Genomic DNA, 25,085 nt, shown 5'->3' with positions numbered 1-25,085 from the left:
GGGCTGGTCAAGTCACCCCCCACTCCTGTCCACTCGGACAAGCTTTGGGAGGTGGATGGGGCCGAGCCGGCGTGGGGGGCTCTGGGGGTCGGCCTCTGGCTGACTGTGTCTTCTGCGCGTCCGCACCCCGCCAGCCGGTTTGGGCAGACGCTGCCAGCTCCGAGCACAAAGGCGATCTGCCTCTCGCTTTGTATTTTATTTTTGGCTAATGCAACTTGGCATCTTATTTTCCTTCATTATTTGGCAATTGTGCTCGAGGCGATCAGCTCCAGTAAATTTGTGACCATAATCATCTGCGGGCCTGTTTTTCAATCTGAGGCCGATGATTAGCCCACTAATGCCCTCTCCCCGACTGCCTCCTCGGGGCCCCAGACTAATTACTGCAAGACGTGCTAAGTGAAGTCCAGTGTTGGGGACTGTTCTGGAAATCCTTCCAGCTCTGAAATGGCAGGACATCAAATGTATTCAGAAGATGCAGTTAGCTGTGGTCGGTGGGGATTGCAGGAGAGGGGGCCTTACAGGTCAGGGACACTCCCCCCGCCTCAGCCCTGCGTGTGTGTGTGGGGGGGGTGTGTGGTGAGCGCCGTGTGTGTGGTGTGTGGTGCGGGGTGTGGAGCGGCGCCAGCCACGCCCACTTGCCCCAGGCAGCCGCTCGTGCTCCCATGAGCCCCCGGAAGCGTTCAGGCCTAGCAGGGTCCGGCGCCACTGGTCCCACAGAGGCCCCCAGTGAAGAGACGCGACGCGTCAGGATGTGGCTGTGCTGGGATTGGCAAAGCCCCGGGGAGAGAGCCCCTGCCTGGTCCTGAGGGAGGGGTGCGGGGAGCGGGAAGCGGGGAGGGGTGTGAGCAGCTAACCCCAGGTGCGTAGGACTTGGTGCCGTGGGAGGGGGAGGTTTGGATGCGTTCTTTTGTTTCTGTTCCTGACGTTCATAAAGATTTCCAGCGGCCCACCCACAGGCCCCCGCGCCCCGTACCTGTGCACACACCTGGGTGCGGGAGAAACGGGGGTGGTGCGCCCACCAGCCCCCAGAATTCGGTTAGACAGTGTGCTCTCAGCACTCAGCACAGCACCCAGCAGCAGTAGGGGCCCACTGCGGGCAGCTGCCCGAGATAGAGACCCTGAGCTCCTTGGCACCTTGCCCCGTGGCACCTGCCACGTAACTGGTGCTCCGTGGCATTTGGTGGAGCGTGGCCTGAAGCCAGAAGCTCGGAAGTCAGCAAAACCTGGAGGAGCGTGGGCCTCGGAGCTATCAACCCGTGGGGGCTGGGGGGTGCCCTCGTGGGAGGTCCCTTGCCGCTGCTGGGCCCCTCCGGAAATCCGACACGAGCGCCCAGCTGTGCCTGCCTGGGGGCGTGCGGGACGTTTCTCCCCTGCCCTCCGCCGCTGCGCGACTCACGTTCACGTGCACATTTGGAGCAGAGACACCACCGCCCTGACCATGCGGCTCGCGGACGTCCACGAGGCTTCACCCGCGCGGGGCACAGCCGTTTGTCTACAAACTGCCGTGGCCGCACTTGGCTCCACGGCAGAGTGGCGTGGTTAGGACCAGGGCCCGTGGCCTGCGGGCTAACAGGTTGACTCTGCTCTTTTCAGAGCAAGGTTGCCAAGCCTGGTCCCCCGAGGAGACAGGTGAGGCAGGAGCAGGGGTCCCACTTGCCATAGGCTCTGGTTCTTCTTTTTTTTTTTTTTTTTTTTTAAGATTTATTCATTTATTTAAGTGAGAGAGAGAGCGCGTGCAAGCAGGGAGGGGGCAGAGGGAGAGGGAGAGAGAATCTCCAGCAGACTCCCTGCTGAGCGCGGAGCCTGGCTCGGGGCTCAATCCCATGACCCTGAGATCATGACCCGAGCTGAAATCAAGAGTTGGATGCTTAACCCACTGAGCCCCCCAGGTGCCCTTGGGCTCTGCTCTTTGTTCTGCCCTTCATTTGTCACGTTGGGAGCACATGCAGAACAGAAGGGCATGCGGGGATGGGATGTGCTTGGCTTTGCACCGGCGTTTGGAGGAGCCCGGGGTGTGGGGGCGTGGGGTGCCGGCGCCAGAGGGCTGCCAGGCTGCTGTCTGGAGCCCAGAGGGAGCCTGGCTGGAGGAGCGCTGGCTAGATTGTTGGAGTTTTGTTATAACACAATGAGGTCACCCGGACAGGACAGAATAGGGATCCAAGATGGTTTCTTAGAGGCCTTGGGGTGAAGGTGAAGGTAGGGTGGCTCAGGCCTGGGAGGGAGGAGAGGGCGTGGAGACAGGGATGGGGCAGGGGTGAGACGCCTCTCCTCCTGCGCATCCCTAGGGCCACAGAGCGATGTCTTCCTGCGGCCCTGTCCCCCGTCTGAGGCCAGTGTGGGGGCAGGAGGGGTTGACTGGCCCATGTCCATCTCTCCAAGGAAAGGCCTCTGCCTGAGCCCTTCAGTGTCCCCAGCAGGTGCTTGCAGGTGGGGAGGAGGTTGTCATCTGCAGCCCACGGGAAGTCCTAAGAGCCAGGCCTGCTGTGCTGTCCTCGTCCTCCCTCTTGTGACTGGGCGGAGTGTTCAGGTCCCTGCAGGAACCCTCCCCCTGCCCCCTGCTGCCAACCCACACCTCGGCTCTCCATCAAGGGCCCGGTGTGCTGGGAGAAAGTGCTATCAGTAATAACCCTTCACATCGCTACAGCGATTTCCAATTTGCCGTGTACTTTCACATCCATTATACCATTTAATCCCGCCCCACGGGTAGCTGCCAGGACGAGGGAGATAATACAAGCTAAGCTCTGGGACAGAGCCTGCCCCACAGTCGGCACTGCAAGAAAACACAACTGTAACTCGGGGGGTGGGGAGAGGGAGGGGAGGCAGGGGAGGGGCAGCTGTTCTCCAAGCTGGGCTAGGACCCAGGCCAACAGCACCGGCTCTCAGGCCAGTGCCCCCTGCACCTGAGGGCAAGGCTCTTCCTCCACACGCCTCCCTCCCAGAGAGGAGCCACAGGTCCCAGGCCAGCCAGGCTTGGAGACATTGCGGCTGCTACGCTCTGAGGGGGAGCCTAACATTCTGGGCAGAATGAGTGTTTGTCAAATACATAACAAGCATTGGGGATCCCAGGCATGGTCAGCTGCCTGAAAAATAGACCTTTATTCCACACGAAGGATTAAAATGTATCAACTGGTGCCTCCTCTGTGTGCGTGTGTGTGCACACGCATACGCACACACACAGTGCAAGGGGACTTCTAAGATGACCTGAATAACCCGATGAATAAGACAGAGGAGAGGATGGCAACAAAGGAGGCAGTGGACAGCTGCTCCGTGGGGCCACTGAGTCCAGTCATCTCTGTGCTGTCCCTTGGAGGCTTATGTCCCCACTCGCAGGAGGGTGGGAAGTCACATCCACCAACTAAGGGACAGTCTATCCCCAATATACACATAACTCCGAGGTTAGCCTCAGAGAAGGGGGCCCACTAAAGACCAAAGGAGCACATGTATCCCACACATTTTGCCAGACATGACTCTTAGGAAAACTGCTTGTGGAAATATCCCAGGCCCTGGAAAATGGGAGTCCTTCCAATTTCACCGCTGTTCCTTGATTTCCTAGTGCAAGCTGCTGCTCAGCACCTAGATGTGAGGCCCTGGATGGTGGGTCTGAATCCTGCCATCCTGGAATTTGCAATTCATCCATCCGCTCAACCACTCAACCCATCCCTCTTTCCATCCATCCATTCATCACCCACCCATCCTTCTCTCTATCATCAATGTATCCATCCATCCATCCATCCATCCATGCATTCATCATCCATCCATCCATGCATCCATCATCCATCCATCCATCCATCATCCATCCATCATCCATCCATGCATCCATCATCCATCCATCCATCCATGCATCCATCATCCATCCATGCATCCATCATCCATCCATCCATCCATTCATGCATCCATCATCCATCCATCCATCCATCCATCCATGCATCCATCCATCCATGCATCCATCCATCCATGCATCCATCATCCATCCATCCATCCATCTATTCATGCATCCATCATCCATCCATCCATCCATCCATGCATCCATCATCCGTCCATCCATCATCCATCCATGTATCTATTCATCCATCCATGTATCCATCCATCCATGTATCCATGCATCCATCCATGTATCCATCCATCCACTCATCCATCCATCTACTCACTCTCACCCACTCAATACTGATTTATCAGAGATTTATCTGAAATTGCTGTAGGTTCTGGGAATGCAGCAGTGAGCAAGAGAGACAAGGACGCACCCATGTGGGGCTTAAAATCAGGGCCACCACACATCATTGGGCAGGCTGTGCACTGCACAAGGGCACTTCACTGTGGGTGAATGGAGTTAAAATCTACTTGCCAGGCTATGAACTCCGAAGTGAGCTATCTTGGCCTGGAGGAAGGGGAATCTTTTTCCTGGTATAAAGACGCTAACCATTCCTCAAGGAACATGCCCTGGGGGCTACTTCCACCTTTTAAAATGTGCATAAAGTCCTTGGTCAGGCAATAACAGCCATATTGCATCCTGGGCAATCTCAGAGGGAGGGTGTTATATCTCCCTGCCCCTTCTCAGTCCCAATGCCCCCCGACTCCTAACATATCAGTCAAGTGTCCTTGTGCCCCCCAATGTTACTTTTCCAGCACCTGAAATAACTTTCTCCTAAAATAATGTTCCCAACTAACTCATTCTTCCTTCAAGGACACCTCCTCCAGGAAGCCCTCCTTAACTCCCCTAGGGAGGCTCGGTGACTCCTCTGAGCTGCCACAGATCCAAAGAATTTTCCTCATCTTGGTGCTTACCACTGCTGGCCTCAGGGCTGGCCAGAGGTGAGCAATGGGCCTATATCATCCACTCCAGTGGCTTGAGTCCTTCGCAGGGTTGCCAGATTGAGCAAAAACAAAACACACTTAGTTAAATTTAAATTTCATATAAACGATAAATTATTTTCAGTATATCACAAATATGGCATACTTATACTAAAAATATGCAACATAGGGGAAATACTAAAAGCTTACTTATCAGAAATTCAAATTTAGAATAGGCATCCTGTGTTTTCTGTCAACCTTCACTTCGGCTGGACTCCAGCCTCCAGGAGGAGGCCTGGAGCAGAATGAGGTCGAACGTGCTGGATGACCCCAGGACCACTGTGTCACATCCCTGCCCCACAATGACAGCCCCAGCTAGAGAACAGCCTTCATCTGGAGGCTTCCTTGACTCTCCCCATTCAGGCTGGGTGGGATGCCTCCTCTGAATGCCCCCGTGAACACCTACTTGCACACACTCACACGCGCACACGCACACTCACAGCCCGCAGCCCTCGCCATCCCTCCAACCCAGCCAGGCTGCCCTGTGCATCATCCGTCACCCTCAGCACCATGAACCCCAACAAGGCTCCTGCCTGGGTCAGGTCCCGAGGGAGCCCCATCTCTGTGAGTTGGTTAGGTCCCACCGAGCCAAAAAGTGAGTTGGAGAAAGTAGCCTCAGCCCTGGATAGATTTTTCTTCTGCCTAATTATAAAATCCATTGCAGTAGAAATCACAAAACAGAACGACTTGGCTATTATAGGGACATGCTTTATACTCAAAACTTAAAGAGCTTGTTTTAAAAACTGACTGTAAAACCACTTAATTACTTGGTTTTAAAGCCAGCCATGTGGAAATTATGTCCCCTTGATGTACGTTTTGGAGATGATTTCTGGCAAAGAGAGCTCCACAGTGGAGCATATCGTGCCAGGCTCCTGGGGCTGCCTTATGAGTCTGCAGCCCCGTGCACTCCCTGAGCTGCCCTCACGGCCACTCTGAGCCTCGCAGAGTCCCAGAATAGACAGCTGGTCACCCCTGAAGGTGAGGAGCCCAGGGCCCAGCCATAGGGCTCTTCTGGTGCCTGCCAGGCAGCTCCCATAAGAGTGAGGCTAGGACCAAGTTCTGAATGTTTTGACTACAAATCTTACCATCTTTCCACCATTCCTACCTACCATCCATCTATCCAACCACCCACCCAAGTGGCACCCAATGGCACCCAAGTGCCATTTATCTGTATATTTAGCTGTCTGTTGATTGTCCCATCCATACATACACCTGCCTACCCACCCATATGTCCATCTATATATACATATTTCCATATTTCCATATTTCCTTCCTTCCTTCCTTCCTTCCTTCCTTCCTTCCTTCCTTCCTTCCTTCCTTCCTTTCTGCCTTCCTTCCTTCCTTCCTTCCTTCCTTCCTTCCTTCCTTCCTTTCTGCCTTCCTTCCTTCCTTCCTTCCTTCCTTCCTGCCTTCCTTCCTTCCTTCCTTCCTTCCTTCCTTCCTTCCTGCCTTCCTTCCTTCCTTCCTTCCTTCCTTCCTTCCTTTCTGCCTTCCTTCCTTCCTTCCTTCCTTCCTTCCTGCCTTCCTTCCTTCCTTCCTTCCTTCCTTCCTTCCTTCCTGCCTTCCTTCCTTCCTTCCTTCCTTCCTTCCTTCCTTCCTTCCTTCCTTTCTGCCTTCCTTCCTTCCTTCCTTCCTTCCTTCCTTCCTTCCTTCCTTCCTTCCTTTCTGCCTTCCTTCCTTCCTTCCTTCCTTCCTGCCTTCCTTCCTTCCTTCCTTCCTTTCTGCCTTCCTTCCTTCCTTCCTTCCTTCCTTCCTTCCTGCCTTCCTTCCTTCCTTCCTTCCTTCCTTCCTTCCTTCCTTCCTTTCTGCCTTCCTTCCTTCCTTCCTTCCTTCCTTCCTGCCTTCCTTCCTTCCTTCCTTCCTTCCTTCCTTCCTTCCTTCCTTCCAACAAGCCTTATAGAGCTCCTCATGTGCCAAGTTTCTGGGCAAGCAGGGAGGTGGGGTAGGAATAGAACACATTTCCCTGAGGAATGTGTGAGCTCACAGCCCACTTAGACCACAAACTTGCTCTCCTGAGGTGGAGTAAGTTCTAAAACGGAGGTGTGTATAAGCTTCAACGAACTGCGATGGGGGATTGGTCACCATAACGCAGCAGGGAGGGTTTCATACGAGGGGACACTTGGTGGCTTTTGAAGGACGTACAGGTGTTGGCCACGTGTAAGAGGGAAGGGTGTTCCAAGCAACACTTCTGGTTCTGAAGTTCAAGGTCAAGAACCTGGAGCTCAAAATCTGGCCCCACCCTCGCTGGCTGTGTTTCTGGGATGAGTCTTTTAAGCTCAGTTTCCTCACCTGTAAGAGGGGGAGGATTATGCTTACTCTGTGTTGCCCACTGTCCTTCCGTTCTGTCTCATCTTCTCAGCTGGGACTTTCCCTCCGGGGTTCACAGCTATGAGGGTGGGATGTTCACCAATCCCTGGTTTTCCCCCTCTCCTCATGACCCTACCCAGTCCCATAGCTTCACATACCCCGGACACACCCCAGTTAACCTGCCAGCCCTGCTGTCCCCCTCAGCTCCACACTCTGGTCTCCTGCTGTCCCCGAGATGCCGGGAAGTCATTACTAAAGGGCATCTCAGAGGCATCATGCTGCACTCAGAACTCTCCAGAGGGAGGCACCACGCCCAGGCAGGCTGAAAGCCTAGAGGTCACCCTTGACCCCACATCAAGGGCACCAGCAAGTTCTGTTCTGCTACATCCCAACCACACCACCCTTGTGCCCGATCAGCACCCCGGTCCAGCCACCCCACGTCCTCGTGGTACATCCCAGCAGGTACTTCTCTTCAAATAGCCTAGAAGCCTTCTGGCCAGCAAAACCTGCCCTGGACTGGCCACCTCTTCAGTCCGTGCCCAGGGACAGGAGGGAAAGTCTCCTGTGGGAGGGCCTCCTGTCCTGCCGTCGGTGTTAGCCATCCAGAAGTCCCAGCTCAGGCCCCGGGGGTGTGGACTGTGGAGAGGTGGCTCTCCCTACTTGGACACTAGTGTCCCCAACAATAAAGTAAGGCATTTGGACTCGGTGACTGCCCTCCCTGCTCCACGTCCTGATGAGGAACCATCTGGTGCGCTCTCCCTGCCTGCTCTCCTAAGGGGCATCTAGAAGCTCTGCCAAGAACAAGTGTCAGTCTGCTACTCATGTCCCATAATGCACTTGTGTTAGGGGTGCTTTTAGGATCGTAACTGTGTGTGTGTGTACATGTGGATGTGTGTGTGTGTACGTGTGTGTGATTTAAAGCACCTCAGGATATTGCACCATGAGAAGTGGTCTTGGCCCGGATTTTGTCAGCCCTCCCCCCACCAGGCCCAGACACTCCGTTCCCCCCCACTTTGGAAGCAGGGCTGCATCTGTAGGAGTCTCTCACCAGCTCCTGGTCCTCTTCCTCCTCTTCTGTGTCCTGGGCTGGGGAACCACTGGGCATTTCTCAACCCTGGTACCTCTTTTCCTGCTAAAAGTTTTGCTCCTGCTGGAGAAGAACAATACAGGGTCACCTGCTTGCCCAGATCAACCCCCTCCCACAACATCACTATTGATTGTTTTCCTTGGTCTTAAAAATAGGGCACAAATGGCCCTTGTTTTTGCTGAGAACAGAGTTTTGCTTTGTTACATGGCGTGGCTCACTGTGTGGCTGCTAGTCTCCAATGGACCAAGGTGTTCACAGTGGGTCCTCATCCTTTCCCACAGTGCACACTATGGACTCCTACCTGCCATGTCCAGACCCTGGGGACACGGAGTGGCCGAGACAGCCAGAGCCCCTGCTCTTCAGGAGCTTCCCGCTGCCTGGGGAGATGGCTGCTTGGAGAAAATGAAGCAGCCTGAGGTCAGGTGCCCCAGAAGCAGAGCCTGAGGCAAGGATTTGGTGCAGCTGATGTGCTGAGGGTAAACACTCAGGAGGAGCCTGAGGGAAGAAGCAGCCGAGGAAGGACATGCTCTCAGGCAGACTCAGACCTAGGCCTGATCTGCAGCAAGTTCAGGAGCACAAACCAGAGTTGCCCTCTTTGAGGCAAGGAGGCCAGCCTACCCCACCCCCATGGAGCACTGACCATGGACCACCAGGGGAGGGTATAACTTCCTGGGTGAGGGGCTCCTGTCAGCTGAGGCAATTTTCTGGGAAAGGGGTCAGCTGTGAGATGTTGGTGGCCGGGGCCGACGGTAGAAGGGGCTGGTACTCACCACAATTTCAGCCTTGAGGCAAAGGCACCCCCAGCCTGGCGTGTGTTACAGGTGTTTGATGCTGCTGATGAAGCTGGGCTCGTCTTGGTTTCCGTAGGTTGGCCTGCAGATTGGCAGAAGAAAAGTTATTTGCTCTCTTCTTACAGATTGGACATGGCAGGCCTGGGGGTTGGTAAGCGGAAGGACCTGGGCTGAGGGTCCCACGGCAGGGGTCTCTTCCTCACTGCTTTGCTGCCGTCTCCCACCTGGGCAGGCAGGCAGATCAGTCTCCCCGGCTCTCCTGCTTCTCGCTCCCGGGGATTCCAGACTGTCCTGAGGGGCCCACCTCCAGCCGTCCCTCCCCTGTCTCCCTGTCTGCCACCCCCCTCGTTAATTCACCACCAAGAGGCAGTAGCCAGCAGAGAGGGGGTGGTGCCTGGCTGTGAATAAGACAGGCACAGAGATCGGGGTCCCATCCAGCTCTGGCTGCGTGAGGTGGGGGCTCCCGGGTCCTTGGTGACCCTCAGGCATGTCCCCTATTGGGTGCAGTTCTGTCTGCCCTGGGCAGTGTGGCCAGGCCTGGAAGGGGTGTGGGCAGGCTGCCCAGCCCAGCCCCAGCCCAGACCCAGCCCGTGGGCTGCACTTGGTTAACAGGAGCAACAGGAGCAGAGGGATTTTTCCTTGGTCTCCAGAAGCCTTCCTTTGACCCTCTTGCCTCTCATTTGCAAAATACAGGGTGTGTGTGTGTGTGTGTGTGTGTGTGTGTGTGTGTGTGTGTGTGTTGAGGGGGGTGGTGATTGGATAAAATCAAAGGTGGTGAAATATGTTCTTTAACATCAAATCCTTTTGCCAAACAATCTTATATAGAAACCCAATCAATACATCAGATCAAAGAAAGCCTGCCGTAGAGCCTGTCCATCGCAAGCTTGGCCTCCTACAAGCTGACAGACTTTTGGGCAGGGTGTTCACCTCTCAGGAAAGCGGGGGTAACCACAGAATACCCTCTCGGGAGGAGCCAGTGAGTGAGCACGCACAGAGCACTCAGAGCAGCGTCTGCCCTCCGTGAGTGCCCCCCGAACGCACGGTATTCCTATTACTGTTGTTTCTGTTCGTTATTGTTACTACCACGGTCAATGTCATTGCCGTGATGACCGGCTGGCCTGGTGAGTTCTGCACATGCTCACATCTGCACAAGGTCACAGCAATCTGTGCGTTATTAATCAGTACATCAGGGACGGTGTGGGAGTTTAATGGCGTTCTGGTCTGAGTAGGGTCCAGAAATACCCTTGTCCTGTCCCAGATGCAGCCCCTCACCCAGGTTGGCTCCCAAGGGGGACAGAGCCGCCATCGAGGAAAGCCAGGGACCACCACCAGTGCTCCTCGCCAGGCTGCAGGGGCCGCTTCCACCTGAGGCTTGGTAGAAGAGAGAGGCCAGAGGGAGGAGCGGGGGGAGGGGGGGATGGTGCCCCCACTCCTTCTCCAAGGGTGGGATCCAGGCTCCAGGGACCACTGAACTGAGTCAAGGTCACACTGCTGTATGCGCATGGCCAGAAGTCAGTGGAGGTCTGCCAGATTCCAAAGCCCTTTTTTCTGTGCCTTGCAGAGTTGAGCTTGTTATAAAGAAAAATACTGATGCTGTCTGTGAGGTAGGGAGCCCCTCGTCACTAGAGGTATCCAAGGGACACTGTTGCAGCAATGCCAGCATCAGAAGTGTGCTGGCCTGGCTGGCACCAGCTGAACCTCTGCAACTGGCCGGCCACCTATTTCGGGGTGTGACTGTCTTGAGTGACAGGAGACGGCTGGACCTGCCCCGCTCCACCTCTCCAGCCCCACCTTCTCCTTGGTCTGTGCCTGTGGGAGGGGGGACAGGCCTCCACTGTGAGTGCTGTGGGGGTGGGGTCCTGGCCGCCTGCATGCTGGGTGCTTGTCCATACTTCTCCATCTGGGAACATCCACACTGATGGTCCTCACTGGAAACCAGAGCCTCGGTTCACACTGGTCTCCATGTGACCGCCGAGAGCCCTTGGGAAATCTCCTACTCCAGAGCTCTTTCCCCAAGAACTTTAATTAAATCATCATTCATTTTTGGTGGAAGGATGAGAAGGAATTGACAGAGGAGACTACTCGTCTCTCCCATTATCGCGGTGTGTTTGTTCAGTTCCCCACCACTTAGGAGGCGTCTGTGCCGACCCTAGGGCTACTCCCTGACCCTAAGGAGTAGACGCCACAGGACTCACTGGTGACTGATGGCACGTGGCTAAGAAGACAGAAAGAAGGGATGGAAAAGCCCTTACCATCCTTCACACCATCCTTCCCCAGGGACACCAGTCCCCCACCTTTGATGATCACACCAGTCCCCCACCTTTGACGGTCAGTGATGCTCGGGGACACCAGTGCCCACCTTTGACGGTCAGTGATGCCCGGGGACACCAGTCCCCCACCTTTGACGGTCAGTGATGCTCAGGGACACCAGTCCCCCACTTTGACGGTCAGTGATGCTCGGGGACACCAGTCCCCCACTTTGATGGTCAGTGATGCTCGGGGACACCAGTCCCCCACTTTGACGGTCAGTAATGCTCGGGGACACCAGTCCCCCACCTTTGATGATCACACCAGTCCCCCACCGTTGACGGTCAGTGATGCCCAGGGCACCAGTGCCCACCTCTGATGGTCAGTGATGCCCGGGGACACCAGTCCCCCACCTCTGATGGTCAATGATGCTCGGGGACACCAGTCCCCCACCGTTGACAGTCAGTGATGCCCAGGGACACCAGTCCCCCTCCTCTGATGGTCAGTGATGCCTGGGGACACCCAGCCCCCCACCTTTGATGATCAGTGATGCCCGGGGACCCTTGTCCCCCACCTTTGACAGTTAGTAGCACTGCCACTGGCCGGTGGCTTCCCTGGCAATGTCCTCTCTGGTCCTCCTCTCACCTTCCTGCTCACTCCTCAGTCTCCACAGGCTCTTCTCCAGCACCGGGAGGCACCAGGCCCATTTGGTTTACTGCTTTCCTCCCAGTACTGCAGGCAAGAGCCAGACACTCCTCCAGACTCCCAGCTGCCTCACCCAGCGGACATCCAGTCCTGCTACCTCCACCGTCCTTACGTCTGCAGCCCTCTCGCCTGCCACGGCCCCCTCATCCTCCCGCTGGATCTGGCCCGTCTCACTCTCTCCTTGGTCTTACCAGTACCTCGTAGACAGACCCCCAAATTGTTAAATGTTGGGCCCTCGTTAGGGTTCATGATTGTCTGTTTATGTGTGTCTTTGGTCATGGTGTCACCACAAGACTGTGGGCTCCAGGAAGCCAGGGACAATGAGGGTGCCCCCACTCTGTCCCCAGCACGAGCTGACATGGGTTCCGTGGACGCCCGAGTGAACAGTGACGGGAAAAGCACTCTGCACCCCTTACCCCTCTCTGCAGGTGCAAGGAAGAGCCTGGACACCTTGGCGGTAGCCTGTCTCCAGCTCACCACTGCGTGTGGTTACTGCCCTCCCTGGGTGTTCTTGCTTCATCCATCAACAGGGGCCACGATAGTAAATACCTCATTGGAGGGTTGTTCAACTATGTATAGAGCATTCAGTGTAGTTCCCGGTATACAGTAAGTGCTCAATACATGCTATGTATGAGCATGTTATGACCCATGCTGTTATCTACTCTATATAACGCAGAAGCGTTTCAATCAGGTGAGCCGTGATTCAAGGTGATGTCAGCTACGAGACCTTGCCGGGGCTTGCCAGGAGAGAATTCGGGTTCCTCACCGAGATGAGGCCTGTCTGCTCCCTCCTTACTTGCTTCTGTGACCACAGAATGTCAACAGTCCTCACACTGATGACCGTGGCCTTGACCACCCGCTGTAGACATGGGTTCATGTCAGACATTCACCTCCAGGGAAGGTGAGGAGAGTGACGGCTAGTTGACTCTCATGTGACGTTTTCACCCACCTGACCGGCGCATGCAATACTATCTTGGTCTCTGTTCTCAAATGTTTCGAGAGAAAGCCTCCAGAGATCCCGCAGTTACTTCCGAAAGCCACCATCTTCCCTCGGGAGGTTGCCGGGTCGCCGCTGAAGAGGCGTGGCAGATACTGACATACGTCCTCTAGCTGCTGTTCAATTAGGGGGCAGATGAATGAACAAATTGTTCACAGATCTAATCGTACATAGTTAATACAGCCGTCCTGATAAAAGACAATCTTTCAGAACCAGTCACTCCAGAGAATTAGCCGTCTGCCACACTCCGCCCCAGCAAGCAGGCTTTTAGCTTTGTCTGCAAAATATCTTTAGACAGCCAAACAAAACACAATTAGAGCATGTTCACTCCAAAGCCTCAGTGTGAGCCCCTTTAGAGAACAGAGCTCATCAATAATTATGGGGGAGGGGCCGCAGGGGCCTCTCATTTCACAAATGTGGCAGACAAGATTATTAATAGATGAAGGCTATAAAATAGTGGTGATGAGCTATTTTTTATGGCCTGAAATATGTTTGCCTTATCTAGTTACTATCGATCAGACGCAAGATATTCCAAGTCAGCCTCTGGCCAAAGGGAAAAGGTTTGCCTCTCTGTTAAATTTACAAATGTTCTCGGGGACATTTCCTGGCATGTGAGTGATTGTCAGGCCAGTAATTAAGCCCGAGCCCGCGCTTTCCTGACAATCCATTCCATAACTGTGTTTGTGTGGACGTTTTCCTAAATTGTGCTGGATGCCCGTCAGCTCGAGTGTTGACACGGAGGCAGGTGGAGGTGGCCAGAGTGGGGGCTCGGTCCAGTGTCACGGCTCTCAGGCTGTGTGGGCCTGAGCAGGTCCTTTCCCCCTCTTTGCTTCTGGGTGTTGTCTATAAAATAGAGACAGAAACGTCCCCCACCTCGTCGCTCTTGTAACAGAAAAATGAGAAGCCATGTGCCGGGGCCAAGTTCAGAGCCACTTTGGGGTCTTAGCAAGACCCCTGGATGCTGATAGGTAAGGGCTGAGAAGTCCCAAGACCTGGGCTGGAGCCTACTGAGCAAACTTTCTGACAAGACAGTGTCTGGAAGTAGGGCCTGCCGTGGGTTGGCCTGAGGAAAAGGGAACGAGGTCAGCTCCTTATAGTGGGTGGAATAGTTCCAGATACTTCTGAGGGTCAGGGCTGGTCCCGAAGCACTTGGGACATCTGAGCAGGGACTGGGAGGCTGACAGCTGGTGGGGGAACTGCGGGCGGGGGTCGGAAGGCTCAGTCCCAGGAGGCGGGGTTGGGGGGGGCTCAGAAGGGCTGCTATCAGCACACACACCACGCCTCCCTCCCTCATCTGTTAAACATTTTCCAGAAATGAGATTTCAGTATATTTGGTCAAGAGTGTTCAGCACCTGTCGGCTGAGCACCTGCCATGTGCCAGGTGGGGGCTTGGGATTCAGCAGTAAGCAAGATGGAGGATGTGTTCCCGATAGCGTGGTCTCGGGGGGGGCAGAGAGTCATGGGGGGGGACACAGAATGTGAAGGGGGGGCATGGGACCTGGTTGGGGAGCATGGAAAGGCGCTGGGACCGATGGCTGGTGACACCTTGATTATGTCTAATCCGCTGAACCGTATGCCCAAAGGGTTAAAATGGTAAGTTTTGTGTTATGTATCTTTGCCACAATTAAAAAAATGATACTATAAATGGATGTCTTCAGAGAGTGTTAATAATTGTTTTTAAGACCACAGAGAACATTGGCGTCAGGGCCCGTTTAGGTGCATGTCCAGGAAGGGTCCCCCATGCCCCCAGAAGGTGGTCTCTGAGCTGAGGGACAGCCCTGTAGTCAGGAAAGCGCCCCTCAGAGCGGGAGCCCCAACAGGAAGAGCCTGGGGCCAGCAGGGCTGAGTGAGGGAGGGCTGGGGTCTGGGCCTAGGCTACACACCCACGGGAGGTGGGCAGGCAGAGGTGCGGGGCAGGAATCGGGAGGGGGCTCCCCTGTTGGCCTGCAGACGTTTGCCTCTCCTGCTGCCTCACCCCCTCCTCATGGGCTCCTCTTGGCAGGGCTCCCCATCCCCACCCCAGCTCAGCACTTGGGTCACTCCCAGGACCCCCAGCCCATGTGACTTCCAAATACCTGCCCCCAGTGCAGATTTCCAGGGAGCTGAGCTCACCCCAGATGTCCAACCCCTGCACCCCTTCCTCCACCAGGTGTCCCTCAGGAACCGCCGCCCCAGCATGAGGCTCCAACGGGCCATACCCCTGTCTGCCCTAAGCCAGCTCTTCGTTTCATGCCGTCCCCTCTATCAGCTGGGCCAGAAGCTTGGGCGAGTTCCCACATCTCCCCATTCTGTTCATTCTGCACCGAACCCACTGAACTCCCGGCTCAGCCGTGTGCTGGAATCTGCCCTCTCCTCTGCGACGTCACGGGGCTGTCTCACCTGGATGACCTTCATGGCCTCCACGTCAGCCTCTGGTCTGCCCCAGGCCTCAGCCTACACTGCAGTGGGAGGGAAGACGACCAAGGGCATCTGGGCAAAGAGGGAAGCATTCTAAAGCTGAGTGGAAGTTTGGGGGACTGGAGGCCATTCACGAGGGCGGGAACTCAGGCCATGTGATGATGAGGTCAGCAGGGTGAGGTCATGGGACAGTGTCGTGAATGCCATCCCCAGGAGCGACACTGAAGGGTTTCCAGCAGGCTTGCGTTTGTGTAAACTCAGATTATCCTTGACTTTTCCAATGATAGATCTTTCTGGTTTAAGAAAGCATAAAATAATGATCAGCCCTTGGGTATTTCTCCAACACCTTCAAATAGTGTACCTAATTTGGGATCTCTGCACAGAAGAGATTACCGCCTCCAATTTAAGGTCCAGGAGAGTAACTCGCCCAAGGTCATGGAACACAGAGATGGCAGAACCACCTCAGAGTCAGGCTCTGTGTCCGGTGACCTCTTCTGTGCTCCTGGTTACCCACACCAAAACCATCGTATGAAGTGATTAGCTCCAGCGACTCTGGGTAGCTGATCCAAGTGCGTGCTGAATATCCCAGCAGGATGCATCCATCCACAAGAGTGCGGCTCTGGGCAGGAGAGTTATTTTTGCTCATCATGACTCACACAGTCGTGTGTGAGATGCTCTGCACCGCTTCTAATTTAAGACCGGAGGGTGGATGCCGCTGTACTTGTTTGTCTCGGCTGTCTGCCTCTTTTGGTGTCAAAGCCAAGTTTTCTGTGTCCCTCGCTGGGCACATCTGTCTGGCCAGGAATAGACCAGGTAATTGGGTTTTAAATAGGTAAATGCAGATGACACGGATCCTGGGGGCCAGGGTGGGGACCCTTTTAGGGATAAACTTGGGGAAGGGCAGACTAAAATAAAAAGTCCTCTCCTGGTTGGAGTTCTGAATGGAAACCAGAGATCTGTTGCACATTCAAAGGGAGCTCTAGCAGAGGCGAGGAATAGTTTCTGGATGCTGTTTGTTTCCCTTTTTAAACTCGGAGCTTTGAGAGCTGTGATGTTCGAGACTGCCTCAGCCAGGCAGGCTGGGAGGTTGGCACCACCTTTCGGAGGAGAGGAGCCGGGAGCCCTGCAGCCGCAAGTCTTGGCCCAGGGAAGGCGACCTGGCGCCTGAGTGGGGCGGGGCCCCACGCGGTTCCTACGGGCGGGGATGGTTCAGGCGGGCAGGTCCAAACCGGAGTCCAGGCCAGCGGAGATGTGTAGAAGGGTCAGATAAGGGCGTCTGGGCCCCCAGATTCAGGTAGGTCTCCTGACCGGGTGGAGAGGGAGACATGAGTCCCGCGTCAGGATGGCACACGGTCTACCCTGTCTTCTCGGGGCGTCTTTCTGCATGTGGCCCACTCCGACCCATCCCCACCGGGATCCTGCAGTGCATCTCCTGTAGAAACTTCCAGAAGGCTCTTGTCTACTCCAGTCCAACCTAGGGGAGGGCTCCCCACCTCAGGGGTTGCCTGCTTCAGCGTACCCCTCACACCGTTAAACGCCTTCCGCTGTCTTCTGTGAGCTCCCCCACTGGCACGGGTCCTGGGGGGCTTGTTTCCCTGCTGGGGTCTGATGTGCAGCTCAATGAGTCAGTTAATGCTTTATAAGAATAAGACCAAGAGTGTGGGCCAAAGGGAAGAAGGAATGGATGAAGAAGGTCAGAAAGCCCCCCTGCCCCTCCCTTCACATGGACAGAAGTCCATCCCCAAAGCCCTGGGTGGACCTGCAGACCTCCGGAAGCTACTCCTGGTAGCCCTTGAAGGTGGGAGGGTGTCTCTAGACCTCCCAAGTGCATCCCCCTGGGAACCCTGGTGTTTGCTGCTGCTTCCTGGGCAGGGGCAGTTGGGTCGCTGGCCATGATGTGTGCTAGGGGTGCGGGCGGGGGATGTCGGGAGAGAGGAGGCCATGGACCCCGGCCGGCAGTGTGACCTTCCACAAGGCACTTGGCCTCTCTGGCCGTGCCCCAGCCCACGCCCCAGAGAGAGAGGGGTCATTCCCCCCCGGGGCAGCTTCTCTGCCCTCTGCCCACATCTGTCCTGGGGTCTTACAGTGCAGGGGGCCATACGCTTCCTGCCCCTCGCACCACCACCTATGACCTGCCTCAACAATGTGACCCTGACTCACAGCGGTGCTTGGAGAACTTCTGTGACAATAAACCGAGTTGTTCTGTATGGTGTGCTCCCACATGTTCGGGATGCTCATTGTGTCCCAGGCACTGGGCGAAGTCTGCTACACACTTTGTGCATTGACTCTTCTGGTTACCTCTGCCACGGGGATTCCCCTCTACAGAGGAGGAAACGGCAGCCCAGAGAGGTGAGGTAACTTTCCCAAGGCTGCACAGCTCACAGCTCGCGGGGGCAACTGAGGCCTCGAAGCCCAGCTCTGCGTGCCCCCAGAGCCGGCACTGTCCCTCGCCCCCCTGTGCTTGTGTCGTGACCTCGCCGGACTCCTGGTGCTGTCATCAGTGTTCTCCCCACCCTGCGGAGCATCGTCAGAGTGGCTGCCGAGTGGCGCCGTGAGCCATAGAATCCCGGGAAGGATGTGGCGAGGGATGTGGGTCAGCCAGCGTGCTCAGAGGCCCAGAGCTGGTGGGCTCAGAGCTGAGAACCAGCAGGAGCTATGGCCTAAAGCAGGTGTCCAGCGGCAGGGCGCTCGGGGCTCACCAGGGACTTCGACAAAGTACAGATTTCGACCCGGGTGGGGCGGAGGCACCACACTTCCAGCAGCCTCCCTGACGCTGGGGCTCTAGGTCCCCGAGTTTATTAGCTGAGTTGCTTTGGGATGATGGGGGTGGGCGTCAGGGGTGTGCGACCCACACCTAGTGCTTGCTGTAATGGTTGCCTGCGCCGTGTTGAAATTCTTAATTCTTTTTGAGCACTGAGCCGCATTTGGGGCCCCGCAGGCTACACGGCCAGTCCTGGGACCCACGCTCAAAGGGGCTGGCCGCTAGTCCTCTGAACCTGTCCCATATTTCTCTCCAACACGTGGCCTCTGATTTCAAAACACCCAGCCTCGTGGGCCCCCGGAACCCAGTGCAGATACCATATGCTGGCCCGGAATAGTATGCAGTAAAAATACACCATTGGAAATAGTCTGGTTCCCAATTTGGAAGAACAATCTGCCAGCCTCCACTCAGCACGGTGCTAATTGATTTGTTTTCTTTGCTCCAATAATCCTTTCCTTGTCAGCACTTTTTTGTCCCCCATCTTTCCTGGCTTACTTGTCCCACTCTGAGGCCTAAAATAGCCCCCGATCCAGATTGCTGGGCCCCCGGCCAGAATGACTTCCTCGGCTTCTTGTTTCTCCACCGTGGTGCCACTGCAGGGGGGGCCTTGGCCATCACGGAGGGCTGGGATGGAGAGGCAACCCCGTAGCCGGAACCCTAATTCTGTGTGGGAGTAGCACCAACGCTTGTTTATTGGGACGTGGTACCCAGTCGGTGCCAGGCCGTGTGCTCTGGGCTGCAGGCATGGCCATGACAAAGACACAGGCCTTGCCTGGAGGGGGAGGTGGACTCCCAAAGAGAACACTAAGAGTGTTGGGCTGGCGCAGATGAATGCACAAGATGCTAGAGGAAGGGGCGGAGGACATATTGGAATAACTCTGTTGGAGGACATGTATCATGGAGGGCTTCCTGGAGGCGGTGACGTTTGAAATGAGCCTCAGTGGATGAGGAGGTATTTGACAAGCAGATAAAGAGGGGAAGGGCATCCCAACATAAAAACAGGATAAATTCATGCTGCAGGCACCTGCAAAATTAAATGAGAAATATTCAGCTTTGTGGAAGCGGCCCAGAATTGGGGGCTCCGAACATTTTTAAGAAGCTGCTTTAAGTTCATCACATGTGGATTTTGTATCATTTTGAAATTGTAAACTCTGATTCTGAATTATCTGCGATGAGGTTGGGGTTGTCTTGGTCCCGCCGCGCATTCTAGCTAGAGGGAACCGTGCACGAAAAGGCGGTCAAGATGTGAACAGTCTCGGTGAGCTGGAGAAACACAGCAGGGCTCTATATGGCTGAGATATGGAGCCTGAGGAGGGGGCGAGAGGCGGGGCAGGGACCCCACCCTCCGGTCATGCTGTCCTCTCTGAATGAAACACCCTCCCCTGGGTCTGCCAGTCAAATTTCCATCCATTTTTCAAGGCTCATCTGGGGGTCACCTCCTCTAGGAAGCCCTCCTTTTGGCCCTTTCCCCCCAGCTCTGCTGCCACAAAGCCGTGTGCACACCTAAATCTTTGCTTGACTCTGTGGTTTTAGTAACTATGGAAGAATGAATGAATGAATGAGTCTTCACTGATGTATGAAGCTCTGAGTAATGGAGAGAAGTGAATGAGATTTGTTATGACGTCCAGTCTCCAGGCTTCTTACATATCCCTAGGAATATTTTCCTCCCAAAGGAGAAGAGTGAACGAGCAATTCCTTTCGGAATCACAGATTGAGATGGACTTACTTATTCATTCATGCGCGCAAGCATTCAGTCAGTATCCCTCAGGCGGGATTAACGCACAGCGCCACGTCAAGCCTGGGCTGTATGCTGGCGGAAAAACAGGAGTTAAGTCGCTATCGTGCGCTCAAGGGCACAAGCTACTGGGGGAGGTGGGTAAGTCAATAGTTGCAGCCTAAGAACATTTAGAAATTATCATCATGAGAAAGCATTTTGATGAGTGACATTTGGGCTTCCCTGGCCGGATGGCCCTGAGGAGCATGGCGTGGGGGTGGCTGCCCTGGGGTGGGGCACAGAGTCTGGCCTGCGTGTTTGGGCGGATGTCGAGTGGACCAAGCTGTCTCCAGTACGATGTGTGAGAAATCTGGGTAATCTGTTTCATTCCTCCTGATTATCCGGGGAGGCCAGGTGCAGCGCAGAACAACATTTAGAAATAGAAGCAGGGTGTTATGGCAAGGAGAACGCAGGAGCCAGAAAGAGCCCCCACTAGCCAGAGCTGGAGCATTTGGGCAACGAAATAACAGAACAGCCTTGAATTACAACTCAAAGTCTAACATAAATATGCATGAGTTCATAGTGACGTATATAAGTGATTGAGTCAGTAAGTGCGGGAGAAGAGACCAGTCTCGCACGCAGAAGAGTTCACGAGAACGCTCGCAGCTCCAAGGCCCTCAAGGAGGGGAGCCGCCCTCCCCACTGCAGGTGTGGGCTGTGCGTGGGGCTGTCCTCCGTGGGGACAGCGTGGACGTGGGGAGCAAAGGAGTGCCGTTCCAGTGGGGAGCCCTGACCGGCACCACGCGGCCAGCGAGCCCAGCACCGGGGCTGGAGTCTCCCCTCGATGGTGTGCTCTCTGGACCCGCTGCGGTGAGGAGGGTCCTCACCTCCGTGCCCTTTCTTCCCGAAACCCATGACCTCGGTGTCACCACGAGGAAAGCGTAGATAAGCCAAAATCCAGGGGCAGTCTGCAAAATACGCGACCAGAACTCCTCAACACTGTCAAGGTCAAGAAAAACAAGGCATGTCGGAGAAAGTCACAGGGGACGGGACACCTGAATGTCATGTGGGGTCCTGGATGGGGTCCCGGACCGGGAAAAGCCGCTCGTGGAACGTAGCGCGTAGCTCAGACCATACCCACGCGTGGATGCTGTACAAATGGGAGCTATCCTAGCCGAGGAGTCTGCGCCGGGGGTTATGGGACTCTGTACTATCTTTGCAACTTTTCTGTAAATTTAAAATTCTTCTAAACTGCAACATTTATTTAAAATAAGAAAATCAATGACTTCTAACTCCACCACTTAAAACCAACCACTATTAACGTCCTCCGTGTTTCCTTCCATTCATTTTTTCAAAATTGAGCTGTAATTGACGTATAGCATTACCTGTTTCGGGTGTACGGCATCACGATTCGGTATTTGTATTTATGGTGGAATGAGCGCCGCCGTACGTCTGGTTACCCTCCGCCACCACACGCCCTTACAGCGATGCTCTCTCGTGATGAGATCGTTTGGGATCCTCTCTCTCAGCAGCGTTCGGACATGCAGTCCAGTGTGTCACCACTCTGGGCACCCTGCAGCCCGTGACCCGCTCACTTTGTATCGGGCAGTTTGGGCCCTTCTGACCCCCTTCACGCCTCGCCTACCCGCCGCCGGCACCACCAACCCGTTCTCTGCATCTGTGAGCTCAGGCTTTGCTTTTGTTTGGAAGATTCTACCTGTAAGTGCGATCACGGGGTATTTGTCTTTCTCTGACTTCACTCACTGGGCATGACGCCCTCAAGGTCTGTCCCTGTGGTCGCAAGTGACAGGGTTTCCTTTTATCTTATGGCTGAATAGTCATCCCTCCACTCTTATTTCTCTGCACCCCCGCTGACACAATCACGCTTACTTTTATACAGTAACCATTGACAAAATTGTCATATGCTTCCTTAGGATTTTGTTCACAGAAAATACGTAGTTGCTCCTAAGTTTGCACTCGCTACTTTTCATGCGTGGGTAAGCTCCCTTGCCATGAAACATCCGGGGAAGGGTTTACATGAAGCGGGCTCCCTGGCTGTTCTTGGCCCCTCCACTTCTCCTGTGTGGAAACCACACCCAGAGGGACACCTCCCACACAGCCTCCTCTACCTTCCGGGAGCACGGCTGCCGAGGGTCAGGCTCTGGGGGCGCCCTGCCCTTCTCCTTCAGACCCTGGGTTGGCTGGCACGGGCAGGATCCATGCCGGAGACCAGTTAACCTGCTCACAGGGCTCCTCAGGGTTCCCTGGAAAGAGCACATCAGATTCTCATTTGTAAAGACAGGAGCTTGTGCAGCTTATTGATTTATGTCCCGTGTGCTTCATCGTCTTCTAGAGCAATGTTGAGATGTGGGAAGCCCATTGCGCTGGGGCGTCCCCAAGAAGGGGGCTCAGTGCCCCACAGTCTCCCCCCCTCCCTCCGGGAAAGCTGGGCTCGTCTTGGGCTGGGCTGGTCCCACCCCCCTACCCTGCCAGCACCCCTCCCTGCATGGACTCCCTCTTAGATCCAGACCCTGGCTCCATCTGCGTGGTGTGTGACCTCAGGCAGTTTGCTTCCCCTCTCTGTGCCTCAGTTTCCCGACCTCTCCGTGGGCACCTTGTCTGCCACTTTCCAGGATGATCTCATCCTGAGATGGTTAACTTGATCCCATCTGTGAACATCCTGTTTCTAAGTGAGGTCACCTTCATGGGTACCAGGGTGAGGACGTGGGGACATGGTGTCTTTCTGGGGGACCCCGTTACACCCCCACGGTGGCCTCTAAGGTCTCACAGAACTGGACCCGCTGCTACTTCTCCAGTCCTTCCCCCACCCTTGGCCACCTCACATCCGAGGTCCAGCCCTGGCGCCCACTGTTCTGGGTCGCCTCCCACCTGGTCCAGTGCTTGCGGCCCCCACCCCGACCTCCCCCGCACCCTGCTTTGTCTCCATGGGCCGCCGGGCCGCCACACGATGGTGGACGCACTGACTTGTCTTGTGCTGCCCCCACAGAATGGATCATTCACAGCAGAAAAACCCAGCTCGTGGTCAGGGCCTCACCGTGTGGACAGTGCCCAGCATGGGGAAATAGTTGTGGAGTGAGTGAATGAGTGACTGGTTAGCATGAGTGGGCAGGGGTGGGGTGGGGAGGGGGCGGCCCTGCAGTTCTTGCTGCCCCCTCCATAGCTTTGTGCAGAGTGGAGGCTCATGTCTCCCCTGCTTTGTGTTTCAGATCGTCCTGGTGAGCTCCTCGCTCAGCGACCGGGACCAGAGTCTGTTCCTCAGCACAGATGAGGGGGCCACCTTCCAGAAGCAGCTCATCCCCTTCTCGGTGGAAACGCTGATTTTCCACCCCAAGGAGGAGGACAAGGTCCTGGCCTACACCAAGGAGAGCAAGGTAAGCAGGCCCGGGGCTGGTGTCTGGGCCCGAGGCGTCCGCCGCGGCTCCGTTGGGTGGGGTCATGGGGAAATGCAGGCTGCTCATCACGGGGTCCCAGGAGCCCTTCACCCCGAGGCCTGGTGGTCTGGGCGCCACCATCAGCCGTGCGGTGTGGGAACTGAGTGGGCAGCGGTGAGAGGTGCACTTGGCACAAATAAGCACGTGAGACAGGATTGAAAAACAGGAGGTTCATTAGGGCTTTTCCTCTTGGCCTCCCCTTTGGGTGCACCAGCCATAAGGCCTTCTTCCACTTCCAGAATATTCCACACACCCTCCCACGCCGGGCCTTGCCAGCGTGGGATGCTTTTCCTTTCTGCCAGCCTGGAATGCTTTTCCACTTCACTAGGAGTGACTTGTCCTTCAGATCCATGTCCGTGTCCTCTCCTCTGGGAACTGTGTCACCAGGGCCCCACAGGAACCCAAGGGCCCCGCCACAGGGTGATCGAGAGAACGTGGTGGAGGGTTCTTTCCAGGCCCAGGGGGTAGGAGAGCCCAGGGCTGGCACCGGCAGGTGCTGAGGGCTGGGGAGGAGGGTGCGGCAGGGCGCGGAGAGCGCTGGAGGACGAAGGGCTGCCCTAGCTGCCCCGGAGGCCAGGATCCGTTTCCTGTAGAGCTCTAGCCAGTGACCACAGGGGCTCCATGACTGGCCACTCCAGAAGTGTGGTCTCCCACAGTTTGGGCGACCAGAAGTCCAAAATCAGTTTTGCTGGATCAGAATCGAGGTGTCAGCAAGGGACACGCTCCCTCTGGAGGCTCCAGGGGGGACCTGGCCTTTTCCAGCTTCTGGTGTCCGGGCAGCTTGTGAAGGAGCCTCTCCAGTCGGCAAGGGCTGTGCCTTCCTCTGTGTCTCTGCTCTGTGTTCACAGAGTGTGAGTGTGTGTGAGTGTGTGTGAGTGTGTGTGAGTGTGTGTGTGTGTGTGTGTGAGAAATCAGAGAAATTGCTCTCTGTGCCCCCCGGGGGATCCAGGACCGTCTTCCCGTCCAAAGATTTTCACTGAATCCCATCTGCCTTTGCCCTATAAGGGTCGCTTGCACAGGTTTGGGGACTGGGACGTGGCTGCCTTCTGGGGGCCACGTTTCAGCCTACCGTTGTGCCCAATAGGAGGTGCAGCCCCCGGAGTCTCCAGAGGGGGCCCAGAAGGAGGCCTGGCCTGGGACGGGGAACCCAGCCAAAGTGGGGTTGGGCAGTGGATGCCATCCTCACAGGCCAGCCCCCAGGGCGGAGAAGGGCGAAGAAGGGTGGAGAAAGACAGGGCATGGTCCAGAGGCAAATGGAAGCTGTCCGCTTCAAGGTCTTCCTCTGCACCCCCAGGTCTGCTTGGGCCCCCTGTTCCACACTCCTCTGCATCCCAGCACCTCTCTTTCCCAGGGCTGATCCCAGTGTGCTTATATGTCTGTGACATTATTTGATTATGTCTGCTCCCTGCACACATGCTCTGGGTAAGCTCCTTGAGGGCAGGGACTCTTCTTAGTTTGTACAGCATTTCATCATCTCAAGTTCCTGGCTGACAATATTTGTTGGATGGATGGATGGGGAGGTGGGGATGGATGGATGGGTGGGTGCCTCTCAAGTTCCTGGCTGACGATATTTGTTGGATGGATGGATGGGGAGGTGGGGATGGATGGATGGGTGGGTGCCTCTCAAGTTCCTGGCTGACGATATTTGTTGGATGGATGGACGGGGAGGTGAGGATGGATGGATGGGTGGGTGGGTGATGGATGGGGGCTAGGGTGATGGATGAATAGATAGATGGGTGCCAGTCGGTTGGATCAGTTGGTGACGAATGATGGATTTCT

At 55.6% G+C, this 25,085-nt stretch overlaps 1 protein-coding gene across 2 annotated transcripts in view; it reads left to right on the top strand.

Annotated features, from left to right (window-relative positions):
• The window catches only part of SORCS2 (sortilin related VPS10 domain containing receptor 2), a 454,863-nt gene that overhangs the window by 355,331 nt on the left and 74,447 nt on the right, over positions 1-25,085 (top strand). For both annotated transcript variants that reach the window (XM_078068347.1, XM_078068348.1), the window contains exon 4: positions 23,082-23,246. In XM_078068347.1, coding sequence (XP_077924473.1) covers positions 23,082-23,246 — 165 coding nt within the window. The remainder of the gene's footprint in view (positions 1-23,081; positions 23,247-25,085) is intronic.

Source organism: Halichoerus grypus, chromosome 3, assembly GCF_964656455.1.
Source record: "Halichoerus grypus chromosome 3, mHalGry1.hap1.1, whole genome shotgun sequence".
NCBI classification, from domain to species: Eukaryota; Metazoa; Chordata; class Mammalia; order Carnivora; family Phocidae; genus Halichoerus; species Halichoerus grypus.
The sequence above is the reverse complement of the archived record's forward strand: the minus strand, read 5'-3'. Positions and strand labels throughout refer to the sequence as shown.